This window comes from Eumetopias jubatus, unplaced genomic scaffold, assembly GCF_037043125.1.
Source record: "Eumetopias jubatus isolate StellerSeaLion01/CBP00866 unplaced genomic scaffold, mEumJub1_p1.0 scaffold_4, whole genome shotgun sequence".
NCBI lineage: Eukaryota > Metazoa > Chordata > Mammalia > Carnivora > Otariidae > Eumetopias > Eumetopias jubatus.
Window position 1 is genome coordinate 15922868 of NW_028274810.1, and position 14367 is coordinate 15937234.

Sequence of the window (14367 nt, forward strand, 5' to 3'; positions counted from 1 at the left end):
AACTAATGATGTATTGTATGGTGACTGACATAATAAAAAAAAAAAAAAGCCACTCCGATTCACTACATAGTTTTCAGCAAACTTAATGGGCTGAGCGCTTTATACTACACTACATTAGGGGTTATCAACCAGCCTAATGAGGTGGGTACCCTTATGATTGGTATCACAGGGGACTAATTACTAAGGGTAAAGAGAACTCAATACAGCAATAGTGGCTGTAGGAGCAGTCATTGTGTCTACGGCTGAAGCAAGTGCCCCAAGTAAGGAACACATCTGGGACAGGTTCCTTGGCAAGACTGAGAGTCAGGGCGCCTGGGTGGCTCAGTTGTTAAGCGTCTGCCTTCGGCTCAGGTCATGATCCCAGGGTCCTGGGATCCAGGCCCACATTGGGCTCCCTGCTTGGCAGGAAGCCTGCTTCTCCCTCTGCCCCTCCCCCTGCTTGTGTTCCTGCTCTCGCTGTCTCTGTCTCTGTCAAATAAATAAAATCTTAAAAAAAAAAAAAAAAAGACTGAGAGTCAGACTGTTGGAGAGGGTGTGGATGTGACCCACTGTTTGCTACTGAAGCCCAGGGCTGGAGAGGAGAGGGTGTCAACAAAACTAGTTTGGAAGCAACCCACTGGGCTGCCAAAGAGCCTTGCTGGAAAGTTGCCTGAAGACTTGCTGGGAAGCTGGCAGGATGACCGGTGCACTTGCTGGGAAGCATTCTCCCAGGAGGTGCCCCTGCCGCCCCCCCACCCCCAACTACAGAAATAAGAAAAAAGAAAACACACCAGAACCAGGATGAGAAGCTCCTTTCTTCTGCAACACCCCTCCAGTATCCTCTCCTGAGAAGTTGAATATTGTGCTAGCAGGCAAAAAGAATGTTTGGAGGGCACAGCCCCAGCAACACAAAATAGAACAAAGAGGGATTTGGGAACTGAGGATAAACTGATAAATGGCATGTCCACTATCAGTGGTAGTCCCTGCCCAAGGCTCAGCATAACTCAACTTCCCAAAACAGGGATCAGAGATAAGAGCATCATTCTAGAAGGAATGTTCACTGAACCAATACCTGGACTGGCTGAATGAGCCCAGCACTTGAGAAATTTCACCTTTGGGTGCTATTATTAAGGACACTGGTGACTTCAGAATTTCTAAACAGGAGTGGAGTAGAGCAGGCAAGAGGACTTCTCTTGCATTTGCTCAGCTAGCACTTTTTCTCTCACTTGTATATTTACTGAGGATGTTAGGAGGCCAGGGCTGGTGGAATTGGCAGGGAGTGACTAAATCCAAGGACCCAATGAAGAAAAAAATTCAGCTTCAGAATGGCCAGAACAAGCACAGAGCAAGGAAAATTAGCTTGAGACTAGTGGATTTTAGGCATTTGCGCATCAGGGAAGCTTAAGTGAAGATTTCCTTATGATGGCTTTTCTTTTCCTAATCCTTGTGATTAAAAAAAAAAAACCCTCATGGTTTGTGTATTATAAAATGCTTTAAGGTCAACTGCTCTATTTGAGCAAATAGAACTCAATTTTTGCAACATGCTGAAGACAACCTTCCCTACCCTGAATACATTCTACCTGTGCAATACATTATGGATCAAGACTATGTAAAAGGAATTTGACTATTAATGCTCTGATAAGCAGAATGGATTTTAAGTCGGCTATGTAACATTTTTCAGTTTTTATTCACTGTCATGCTTCCTGCAGTAACACATGGTGATAGCCAGTGATCCTAAAATGAAAAATGCCACTTCAGTAATATCTGTGAAGTGCTGTGAGATCCCACAGGATGGAATTTCAAAAGAAATTTCAGGAAGAAATGTTTCCTTTTCCATAAAAACAAGCTCTTCCCATAATTAGATTAGTTGCTCAAGGCTGACTACGGCATTTCCACGATAGAATCAGATTAGGACCATAACTAAATTCTAAGTCCATTCATTGGCCAGGGATACCTGGGTGGCTCAGTTGGTTGTGTCTGCCTTTGGCTCAGGTCATGATCCCAGGGTCCTGGGATCAAGTCCTGCATGGGGTTCCTAATCAGGGGGGAGCCTGCTTCTCCCTCTTCCCCTCCTCCCTGCTCATGCACTCTCTCGAAAATTAAATAAAATCCATTAGATGGCCACTATAACCAGTGAGAACCGGCCAACTAATCAGTTGTGTAATCCAGGTTGCACCCTGGAATCAGTTGAAAAATGTGTCAACTGCCTGTCTGGGCCTCATCTTTGCTCAAACTAAAATCTGTGTTCATCAAGGACAACTCTTTTGGGGAAGATAATTGAGTACCATTAAGCTTTTATCCCCATTTCACCTTTTAAGCAAAAAAACCAATAACCAAGAACCACCCAAAAGCTATTGCCTTTGGTACTCTCAGGAGTTCATTCCCAACTACTCTTTACCTAATCAGAGCTTTAAAAAAAAAAAGTAAACAGCACCAAAGCCCTATGGCAGTTTAGCTCTTGAAATTGCATGCAAGTTTTAGAGTGTTTATTTTTCCAGACATGATTTGTAGCTTTCATTAGATTCCTGAAAAGAAGCCCATAACTCAAAGGTTAAAAAACCACTGCCTCAGAGGAACTAAGGCACTAAACCCAACAAACAGATTATAAATTGGGCATTAAAATGAAGATTTTATATTAAAATTTCAAGATTGATAATATACTAGCCCATGTATAGTATTTAACTGCAAATGGAACATTAGAAAACAGATGAAAGATATTAATACACGAAAAGATGGTCATTTCAGTAAGCTGGATGGAGGCTGCTATTTATAACATTCTATCAAAAGCTTTTCGTTTGCTCACATTGTAAGAAATAATTGAGAAGTCTTTTGCAGCCACTTGTTTTCCCAGTCTTTCAGGAAGCCACTCTCCAAATTAACTATGCAGATATTTGGCAACAATTAGTACTATTAACACGTTCTACTGCTTATGAAAATGTTCAAGAGCAAACATTAAAAATCATAAATACAGCCTATGATAGTACTTTCATCTCTATTTGAAATAAATTCTTTCCACACTTTACCTAAAATACAGTTCAATTAACATTTCAGGTGGAACTATATTGAGTAGCACCATTAATTTAGGTATGCTAAAAATATTTTCGATGTAAGATTAATCTTTCATTACTTGAAAATACTTTTCTATGTCTAGTGTCAATTCACTTGATGCTCAAATAAAAGGCAAGATGACTGATCTACTTTTTAAAAAAAAAAGCATAGCATTTTTTCAGACAGGAATTCCTTCATTTAATGAGATTTTTCTGGAGTTAGGTAGGTACAAATGTTAAGCCCACATATGAAGGACTTTTCCAAATATGCTTGTTTGCCCCACTTAACACTTTTGCAAGGTGGCTTCCGAGTGCCCATCTAGTTGGCCAATATAAACAGTGAGATAAAACATGTTAATACGGTATACACTGGAACACTCACTTTTAGTCTTGGCACTGACTGAACACATCACCTTGCACCTCAATTTCTTGTTCTAAAAAAAATTGGGTATCTTATAAAACTTCAAGTCCAAATTTTAAATGATTCTAATATGTAATCCAAGTGCAAAGTATCTCAATAAGCACCTTTGATGTGAAAACTAAATAATCACCCAATCGAAAGAACCACCTAATGACACACAGAACACCCACTGACAAAGGGAACTGCCGATATTAAGAACTCTAGTAAGGATTACTATCACCTATGTCCAATTCTAGTCTACACGTTTAAAATTCACTTGTCATCTGGGCATTGAGATATCCATCCCTCTACACAAAGTGTGACTCTAACACTGTATCAATTTCCACAATAAAAATACTTTAAAAAAATGTTGACAAATGGGGGAAAAGCCAACACCCAGAATAAAGGATTTTATCCAGTATTTATTCCACACTCATGATCGTTCTCTGTAATCAGAATACAAGTCATAAGAACAATCTATCAAATGATTTGCTGATAATCTTAAATAATGCAGCACAGCATTACTTTTAATACTTCTGTTCTAGATTAAGTTTAAAAACTCAAACAGCAATCTTCATTATCAATAAAAAAAGTTTTGAATTTTAAAAAAAGGACACTATATCAAGCTGTCTCATAATTTAAGTTTTTCCCCTTTATAAAAATGCTTTGGAAGCTTGAGGCTTGAATCTATTTCTCTACTCATCTGCCCCACCCTCTCCCAATTTCACGTTAGTATAGGGTTGCTGCAAGAATGCTAGGCTTTAGACATTAATTTTTTCCTGTAATATGGTACTTTAAAATCTGAGAAATTCAAGAAAAAAAGATTACAGGTCATGTATTTTTTCAAATAAAAAAGGAAAACTAAGTGAATACATTTTAGGCATACTAACAGTGTCCCTTTGAGGTAGAATGCTAAAAGGACTTTTGATCAAATCACAGCCTAATTGAAACCTCTGCGTCAGAAACTAACTTGTCACGAATCTCTCTAAAGTTAACTGTGGAGAATATTAAGTGTAACGCATTTTCACAAGAGCCTTCCAAGATAATATACAGTGGACAAGAATGTTAATCCTACAACTGCTGCCTTCATGGACACTGAAAGCACAAAATTCTCCTACAAAAGACATCCAAGACCCATTCTCAAAGTCTTTAGCATTCTATTATGAAAAGCACATCCATGCTAGCTTCAGTACACAAACCATAATCCCACACCTACGAAACAAAAATAGAATTAGTGGCAGTTTATTGCCTTATACAAATTTAACCAACTTGGCAACCATGCCAAAGGAATTAAAACATTTTCAGGACATATGTACAGACTGTACATCTCAAAAACAATTGAACAATAAAAATGCAAGAACAATCTGTGCATCGTGTATCAAACTCAACAATTGGGTGAAAACATCAATGCAATAAATGGGATTACAAAGGCACTTCCCTACACAAAAGAGGAAATGAAAATGCAGCCTACGGGGAGCTTGAAGAGTGCGGAACTACTGCACAATCTCAACTTGGGAGGAAGAAAAAGAAAGCAGATTTAATCAAACATGTATAGGATTCAATGTGATCCACTTTTACAAAAAAAAACTTCACACAGTCTCATCTTTGTTTTTATGTTGTTTCTCTTGGCTCTCTGGCTCTATACTTTGGCTCCTTCGACGGTCGTGTTTGTCAGACTGGTCCTTACTATCACTGTGGTCTCGTTTGTGGGAACGTTCTTTGCTTCTGCTACGCTTTCTAGACTTCTCTTTGCTGGGGCTATGTTCCCGTTTTCTTGATTTTTCAACACTGTCAGTTCTTCCTTGACTGCCACTTCTACTTCGTTTATTTGACTTTTCTTTGCTTTCATTCTTATGTTTACTTGACTTCTCTTTGCTCCTGCTCCTGCTCCGCTTCCCTGCATTCCTACTTCTACTCCTACTTCTGTGTTTCCTGTCTCTGCTTCTGCTCCTACTGTGCTTTTTCTCCTTCTTGGACTCTTTCTTGTCATCTCTATGCCGCCTATCGTCCTTATCCTCTTTGTGTTTCTTCTCTTCTACCTCACCCCTGCTTCTCCGCTCCTTGGACCGCTCCCTGGACCGCTCCCGCTCCCCCTCCCGGTCGCCGCCTCTCTCCTTATCGTGGTCGCGGTCCCGTCGTCTCCCTCGCTCATTCTCCTTCTCTCTCTCCCGGTCCCTGTCCCTCCGGTCCCCTTTCCTGTCCCGACTTCGACTGCGGCTTCTGTGCCTTTCCCTACTCCTGCTGCTCCGCCTGCGTTCCAATCCCCGATCGACACTTCGGGATCTCCGCCTTTCCTTCTCCCTTTCTTTGGCTTCACGCTCTAGCCGCTGGCGTTCTTTCTCTCTTTCTAATTCCCGATCGAAACTAGAAGACCCGTGGCCCTCCCGATGATGGCTTCTACTCCTTGATCTTCTTGGGGACCTCCGTGGACTCAGTGATCTCCTTGGAGACCTAACATTTAAGCAAGGAAGAAAAAAATGTCAACGAAAATGTCAACATATCCTAAAAATTTAACTTCCACGTTACTTATCTAGATCCCCCACTTACACAGACATGTTAGGAACAATTAAAGGCCCTGAAAGGCACCAAATGACCTTTTGGGGTTAAAAGCAACAAACTCATGGAACGAACAGCATACACAGCATTTCCTGAGAATTTGCCACTGATTTCCAAGGACCCTGGTAAAAAGCCTATTTTTAAAGTAACTCCATGAGGTACGTTACCTTGAACGCCTGCGTTCGATGTGTCTGTCTATTTCCTCAGCACCTTCCTTCCCATCTTTCTTGATTTTTCTAGGCCGGGTTTTAATCTGTTGATCAATATTCTTCTGAACTGGAACCGGAATTCTCGGAAACAGGGTAGAAAACCACTCCAGTTTTGTGAGAAAAGACCGTAGCATTTCTCCAATGGTCATTACACAGCCTCCACCAGCCTTCACATCTAGGTCCTACAAACACACAAAAGATATCCTAGCCGTCAAAAAAAATAATTTCAACATATACATGAATACTATACAAATATTACCATCTTTGGAATCTCAAATACAAAAAAATTCTAACAAAAATTGTAATTTGTGTACCCTACTAATCTGGTAATGAATGATACAGAGAAATATTTGGGCTTAGTGTGTGCATGCAGGTGAGAACAAATCCTGCAGCCTCATGGGCATAAAAGAGCACTGATCTCACTCAGTTAACAGGAATATGAAACAGCCCCTTATATTACTAAACTCTGTGGAACAATAAACTTAAATTAACATTCCACACACCTACTAAGTATGTATTTCTTTCTGTGGACATGTTTGCACACATCATTCCTAGCACTGTAGCCTAACTACGTATGAACTACTTCAGACAATCCTGTCTAAAGATTATCTTTTAACAGCTCTAATACATAATGAAGCCCTAATAAAACTGGAAGCAATAGCAAACCAACTGCCATGAAGCAGTGAGGTTTCTAATTTAGAGTTATGTAGAAAATAAATAAATGAACAAATAATTGGAAACGCATAATCCATGATGACCATTGTCTCTGAAAAGGGTCATTACCGCATGAAGGCCTTCTTGCTATGCCCTCTCACAGCTCAGGACATGTTAGTCAGCTATTGTCAGTCCCAAACCTATAGTGCAAGCACACAAGGAAAGTGAGATTTGTTATCTAAACAGGAAAACAAGAGCTAAAGGTAAAACTGCTTGCACTCACACACATTTAAGTGTTCAGATATACAGTATTTCCAAATATAATCGCTGCAGATATCTAAGGAAGAAAACAATAAGTTAGCTTAAATAGAGATCCTCAGGTTTGTAAATACAATAAAAAAACAGATTAAATAGAAGCATTCAGAAACAAACCTAATACAATACCAATTATGAAGAGGGACATGCTTTTTAAATATAGAAGGGAGAAGTGCTTTGGCCTAAAAAATCTCATCTAAAAAGAAAAACAACTTTAAAGACTGTGCTTTATCACCTGATACATTTTTTTGCTTCTTCAGAAATATGAATAATTCAGTAAACAGCCCCTGCCAAAAAATGCAGACAAAAATTTTCCATTTCTACAAGAGTGAGATGTTTTTAGATGGGCACATAATAACACACTTAGAAAGATCTCTATTAGAACTACCCTTTAATTCAACAAATTCTTTGGGATAAATGTTTTAAATGGGACTACTGAGGCATGGCACTCAGTTTACTTTATGACCCCTAAAATACAAAGTGGTGGGGGCATATGTATGGACAATACAGGTACGTATTAAGTACCTTTTGAGATCTTGGACTTCATTGCGTAAGCATATTAATACATATATGATTTAAATCTGACACAGCAATATTTCTGAAAGTAACTTTTGTTTCCTGAACATATGTAACAAGCTCAACTTGTTAAGCTTGAGTGGCAAACCAGATTTATAATTAAGCAAAAAGGGGCACCTGGCTGCCTCAGTCTTAGAGCATGTGACTCTTGACCTTGGGGTCATGGGTTCAAGCCCCCCCACTGGGTGTAGAGCTTACTTAAAAAAAAAAAAAATTTTTTTTTTTCAATTAAAAAACAAGAACCTAAAGTACTAATTTTAAGGCTTTCTTCTGGCTTTATAAATAACATATTAGGAATCAGAAAGCTAGAATTTTGATCATTTTGAATAAACTCTAAACTCTCACCCTATTTAAATCCCACCCAGCTCTTCAATTTTGTACTTCTAGGCAAGTGGGAGTATTAATATGTGGAAGAAGTTAGAGCGTGGAGAGCTGAAGAGTTCCAAAAGAATAAAGCGCTATAATTAGTACTGTATGCGCATGTGTTAACACCTCAATCTTGAGCACGGCCCACTTAAAAAGTCACTATCAACTTTACAAGTCAAGATCAATGCAATATACAAAACATAATTAGAAAAAAATTTCAATAGTTATCAAAACCATCTAAACAATTAAGAAATAAGAAAATTAGGAAAGTTAACCTAAGATATATAAAATCCACTAAAGTCTTAGTAAAAGGACAGCAATTCCAAAAGTATGAGTGAATTTAACTACAGAAAATTCTGAAAAACATTAAACTTCCAATAAATAAAAGATACTAAAAACATGAGTAATCAGAAGAAAACTCATTATTACCCTTGTTGACATACCTCTTCATCATCAAGGAAGGATTCAAACCAGTCCCATAGATCTGTAGGGGGCTGTGTGTACCTAGAATTACAAAAGATCAATTAGCCTTATGTGATTTAAAATGATGTATTTAATGGAAATGTAGATAAATGCATGCTTACCTTATATACATAAATCCAAGGGCTCTAATATATGGAGAGTCTGTGTGTGTTATGAGACCCATCACTTGCTTTCGAGTTAGCTTCAGAGTAAATAATTTGTATAACAAGCAGAAAGCTGTAGAAACAATTCCTCCTGTTCCAACACCTCGAACCTTTAGGGGAAACAGGTAAGAAAAAGTAGTAAAATAACTGACAGATATTTAACACCAATTGATTAATCCTATTAGGTATTAATAACAAGACATAATCCAGAACTAAGAATGCAGCATTAATAAAACAGCAACTTTCTAACCCCATTCACCAGACACTTGAATTTAGATAAAAACAAAACAAACTTCTAAGCTTTGCCAACTGTCATTTGAGTAACTGTCACTTTTAGTTTCCTAATTTTAAACTTAGTTATCAGACACAGAAAAACTGAAAAATGCACGTACTTCTACTTACCCCTCCGCACATCCCCGTTTGGCCTGCTGTTTTCCTGCTTCCTTTCTCCCACGGCTCAACATGCGTGACCTGAAATAGAAAAGAGGAACACAACAAACATTCATACTTCGAATTTTTTTTAAAAACTATGATTAAAGTAAACCCAAGTCCATAACAGAGCAGCTTCTTCCAAAAGTTTGGAAGCTGATTTTGACATGATGCATATATTTTGTTTACATACATTATGTAAACCATCTTTGAAAAACTGCTTAGCTTTTAAAAAGCACCAATAAAACTGCCAGAGTTTAACAAAACTGCAACAGTTTTATGAGCAGAAATCCCATTAAAATAGGCTTTGTAGAGAGCTGATACTTGTGGAGCCAACAGATTTCTAGGAGTCTCATATACTTGTAAAAAAATATTTCATAATGTATCAATTTTTTATTTTATTATGAGTTGTTAAAAAAAATTCTCATTTTAAAATGTATTTAAGGCTCCAACTTGAAGCAAAAAGTACCAATGAAGTTTTAGTATTTATTTCAAAAAAAGATTTAATACCCTTAACTTTATGGTGATTTAAAATTCTACATCATAAAATGAAGAAAAATGACTTGAAGTATGTATGCTAAAACAGTAGCAAGTTACTTCTAATGCAAAACTATGGAACTTTATTTGTATATATATTTTTTTTTACCATGAACAGGCATTATGTTCATTCCTGATGAGAGATGAAATTACAAGGGCCACACCTACACAGAACCTTCTTGTTAGTAATTTATTTTCAGCCTAATTATGTGAACCAATTCAATTTTTCCCCAGAAAATAAACTATTAAAAGCTAAGTGTGACTAGTCATTATATTATGTACAATTGATACAATATCATCTTTGTTGAAGTGAGTACCCTATAAAAACCACATACTTTACCTAAAAATAGCAAAGAAAGAATTTTAGCTCGATAACATATAACTCAAGGTCTTTTAGAAAGATCTATATTTCTTAATTTAAAACAAAATCAAAATAAAATCCTGTTCAGTATGCATTTCTAAAACTGTATTTTTGCCCACCCATGGCTGCATTTTTAGTCTGTGGCTTCAGACAGAAAAGCATGCATTTAAATTTAAGCACTACACTATTATGCTCAGCACTGCTTTACGGTTTCATTTCCTTCCCCCAGTTTGCTGTATGAAAGATGTTTCAATTCCTTAAAGGCTAGCCAAAGGGGCGGATGCAACACGAAATCAAAACTAGAAGCCTACATATTTCAATGATCATTTAATCTGGACATCTTGATAACGAAGCCTGGATCTTTAGTTTTATAACTAAATTTAAATAATTTCTAGTACAGTCTGAAATTGTTTCAAAACACAGTATCTGTATTTGAAAACAAGCTTTTCCTCTATCACATTAACATCTGCCTGTATTATTAAACAGAACCTGCTACAAATAAAGCAGGAACCCAAATTTTCAGTTGTTTGAAGTTTACTACACAAAGCTAAGAATATTCACCGTATACTGTATTCATGCTGAAAAAGGCCTTACCTTTTAAAAACTAAAAAACCTAGTTCATAGTATTACAATATTCTTGTAAAAGGATAACAAAATTTCAGTGTACTTTACATACCCAAAGTTGAACTGTATTCTCAAAATATGATTTTCTATCAAAAAACAACTAGTATCTCAAAATCCTTCAATAACCTAATCGCTTAAAGGAGTGGGGTGGGGGGAGGGCTGTGGACAAAATAGAACCTAAAAGCAAATAAAAAGAATTTCCTCTTGCTACCACCTCTACAGGTATGTTCAGATCACAGAAAGTACTTTATGTGTTCTGTCAAATGTTTTAAGAGTCAAATACACAAGACAAATGGTATTTTGTTAGATGCTCTAGCTAAAATATTTAAAGATCATTAAGACTGTTATTAATATTCCTTAAAATATTAATTAACCTTAAGAGGCCTGGAAGATACTTTTAAAACTACATAATTTGCAGGGAAGTGGAGAAAACCTATCTAGTTGGTGTAGAAAAGCCCAAAACCAATGGCCAAAAAATACCTAATTAGCCGTTCATTTAACCAGGGAAATGCATTTATGGCGATTGAGCATGATTAATAGTGCATACCTCTACCTGCGACCCTGGGCTGCTCCGAGCCTCGCTGCAAGACTGAGTCAATCCTGCTAACGAAACAAGAACTGAGACAAGAGTGCAGTGAGGAGGCGCCAGGTGAGCTCCCCAGCACAGCCAAGCCAGCACCGACCCTGCCGCAGAAGCCCAGGGCCCAGATAATCCTGAACAAGCCCAATGCACAAGTAACTGAGACCACTTACTCCTGACTTCCTGCTGGGAAAATTTCCAGGCCTTCTGTACACCTCTTGCCCTGGCACCTCTCCACCCTCAACCCTCCCACCCCCACCCGACACACGCACTGACCATTTCCCTGTCTGGATCGGATTGAGAATACCAACAACACGAGGCCAACATTGAAGTCAATGCACGCCCTGGCCCAGGGTGAGCGGGAGAAGCACCAACGAGTTGGCGCTGAGTAGATCCACGTCAAAAGGAATAATTTTAAAGCTGTAAACTGGAGAGGATTCAGTTACTCTTTTCTCCCCTCCCCCACCCCTCCCGTCCAACTCCCCCCAGGGGTGGGCAGGAGGTTGGGGGAGGAGAGTTCAATAGAGGCGGGCTCTCCCAGCCCTAAAAATCTGAAAAAGAAATGAGAGGGCGGCCCCAGTTTGACCCCTCCCAGGCGGACTACTGACCACCGCTCCCCCACCCAACCTTCCCGCACCTACAAATGCTCAGATCTCAAGGGCCGCCTCCGCCCGTTTCCTCTAACCCCTCCTCGGAACTTAACCCGCCCGCCCCCTGGCCCCCCAGGCCTAGACTCTTCGTACCTTAAAGTAGATCTCGTCCACCACCTCGTGGTAGGTCTTGAGCTCGTAGAGCTGCACTTTGAAGTAAGGCGACGACAGAATATTGGTCAAGATCATGGGGTTGAGGTTCATAGTCTTCTCGTTGCCCCACAGCGGCAGCACATTTCCCTGCTTGCCCGAGACCGCCGGCTTGGTGGCGCCGCCGCCGCCACCGCCGCACTGCTGCTGCTGCTGGGCCGCGGCCGCGGCCGCCTGGTGCTGCGGCTGCGAGTTGCCTGTCAGCGCGGGGCTGTTGTTAGCCATGTTGCGGCGGAAGGAAGGAGGGAGGGTGAAGGGAGGGGGAGGGGGCCAAGCTCGATCTCGCTCTTCGGGACAACGGTCCGGGACCCTACTCCATGGAACGCCGTCAGGAGAGGGGGGCCACCTCGCTGTCCCCCAGCTGAGTGAAGGAGGGCAACGGGGACGCCGACAAAAGGACCCTGGATCGAAAGCAGACGCCGAGACGCGGGCCGCGAGAACTCCCGGCAGAAGGCGAGCCGGCGGCCACGGAGCGCGATCTCTTCCGCCAACTGCCCCTGGGAACAAGATGGCGGGCCCGGCGGATGTGACGTCGGAAGCCCCAGAATTCCAAGCTGAGCCGGCAGCCAATCAGACACGCCTAGCTGGGCTGGAAATTCCTCTTCCTAGTTCCGCACGTTCTCTGCACGCTGCGGTAGCTGCGGTGGTTTCCAGTGCCCGACTCTTAGGAGGTTTCCCCTGGGAATTTGGGGGCAGCGGAAGGGGTTGAAGGCCCAATTCGTATGTTTTAGAATCTCGGTTGGGGGCCTAGTTTCTCCTCTTGAAAGCCGGGCAGGAGAGGGTTCGCATGGATATATGCTTGCGAATTCGTGACTCTGGCTTCTACGGAGTATCCTAGTCTCTTGGGTTCACAATTTTAAAGAATCTCTGGAAGGGATGATGTTCAGGACTTCATTCCTCCATGTGATTCCGATGCAATAGTTACATCTTTCTATCCGCCGGCTGTAGTGTACGGCCGGAAGTTTTATTGTTTGAACCCAAATTTATTCAGCTGTAAGATTGGAAAACATCGTTCTGGACTGTTAAAACATCGGAGCATTAGAAGAGCTACTATACCTGTAGAGCCTAGTAGAATTCTACAAGCGTTTGTTAGGTGCCTTTCTTTCCTCCCTACTCGAGTTCATTCTGCAGATGCATTCTGAGTGGTAAACACTGGGCGAGGCACTGAACGGGGGAGGAGGGAGGCAAGCGGGAGGAGGTGTAAAAATGAGTCAGAATCGGTCTTGCCACTCGAAAGCTATTGTTAACCTAGAGGAGATTCGTGGTATTTGGGAATTAAGAGAAGGCTGCGAGAAGCACTTACGTTTATACGGATAACTGTCAGGCTGGGCAGTTTTATCAGCAGAGAACAGCCTGAGGATATGTAGAAGCAGGAAAGATCAGGCTTGTTAGATGGTAAATGGTCCATTACAGGAGCCAGGAAATGTGCTGATGGGGGAGTAATGGCTGGGGTGGAATTGGGCCACTGTTTAGTGCCTGGAATGCCAAGATGAAACATAGGAATTTAATGACATTTAAAGCTAAGGATGACATAATTACATCTATGACCCCCAAGTCTACTTACAGATATTAATATTCCTAATATTTTCTGGCTCCAATCCATTCTTTAGAGTACTGCCAGATTCTTCGTTCCAAAAGTGTTAACACTCCTACTCAAAACCTTGGGTGGCTCACTTAGTGACATCCTAATTGCCATTGCCAAAATTCAGTGACCTTTTTCTCTCTTCATCCTATTTGATTTCTGTGGCACTTTTTTTTTTTTAAGTTTTATTTAAGTAATCTCTACACCTGGGTCTCAAACTCACCACCCAAGAAGAGCAAGAGTTGCATGCTCTTTGGCCTAAGCCAGCCAGGTGCCCCTGTGGCACTTTTTATCATTTACTCGTTCCTAGAAACTATTGGGGTTGGAAGTTTGAAAGTGGAGATCTTAATTTTCAGTGGCTTGTACACAGGAGGAGGGGAAAATCCACACCTGGATGAAGTTGAAACAGCAGGAGAGAAAAGACACAAGTAGGAGGTAAAACTGGGATACTGTGGTAAGACAGAATGCAAGGAAAGATAAATGATAAATAAATGAATGGTTGGAGGGGTACCTGGGTGGCTCAGTTGGTTACACCTTTGCCTTCTGTTCAGGTCATGATCTCAGAGTCCTGGGATGGAGCCAGGTGTAGGGCTCCCTGCTCCCTCCCTCTGCCTCTGCCTCTGCCCCTCCCCCTGCTCAGTTGGTTACACCTTTGCCTTCTGTTCAGGTCATGATCTCAGAGTCCTGGGATGGAGCCAAGTGTAGGGCTCCCTGCTCCCTCCCTCT

The 14367-nt window shown here is 40.7% G+C and overlaps 1 protein-coding gene across 2 annotated transcripts; it reads right to left on the minus strand.

Moving 5' to 3' along the window:
* Positions 1–4652: 4652 nt before the first annotated feature.
* On the minus strand, positions 4653–12572 carry PRPF38B (pre-mRNA processing factor 38B). Of its 2 annotated transcripts, XM_028101991.2 has the most exons (8): positions 12003–12572; positions 11536–11686; positions 11227–11279; positions 9131–9199; positions 8687–8838; positions 8546–8606; positions 6150–6373; positions 4653–5877 (listed from the first exon to the last, which is right to left on the minus strand). In XM_028101991.2, exons 1-8 carry the CDS (start codon positions 12282–12284, stop codon positions 5016–5018), a joined length of 1854 nt encoding a protein of 617 aa, XP_027957792.1. In that variant the 5' UTR covers positions 12285–12572; the 3' UTR covers positions 4653–5015. The 2 variants fall into 2 exon arrangements, with proteins under 2 accessions (XP_027957792.1, XP_027957793.1); XM_028101992.2 differs by lacking the exons at positions 11227–11279; positions 11536–11686.
* Positions 12573–14367: the final 1795 nt, after the last annotated feature.

Bases quoted from the DNA above. Each gene is read 5' to 3' on its own strand.
- PRPF38B (XM_028101991.2), bottom strand. From the start codon at position 12,284: ATGGCTAACAACAGCCCCGCGCTGACAGGCAACTCGCAGCCGCAGCAC. The intron at 9,200-11,226 runs GTATGCACTATT...TTTCTATTTCAG, and splicing joins GCCCAGGGTCGCAGGTAGAG to GTCACGCATGTTGAGCCGTG. The intron at 5,878-6,149 runs GTAACGTACCTC...CTTAAATGTTAG, and splicing joins ATCGAACGCAGGCGTTCAAG to GTCTCCAAGGAGATCACTGA.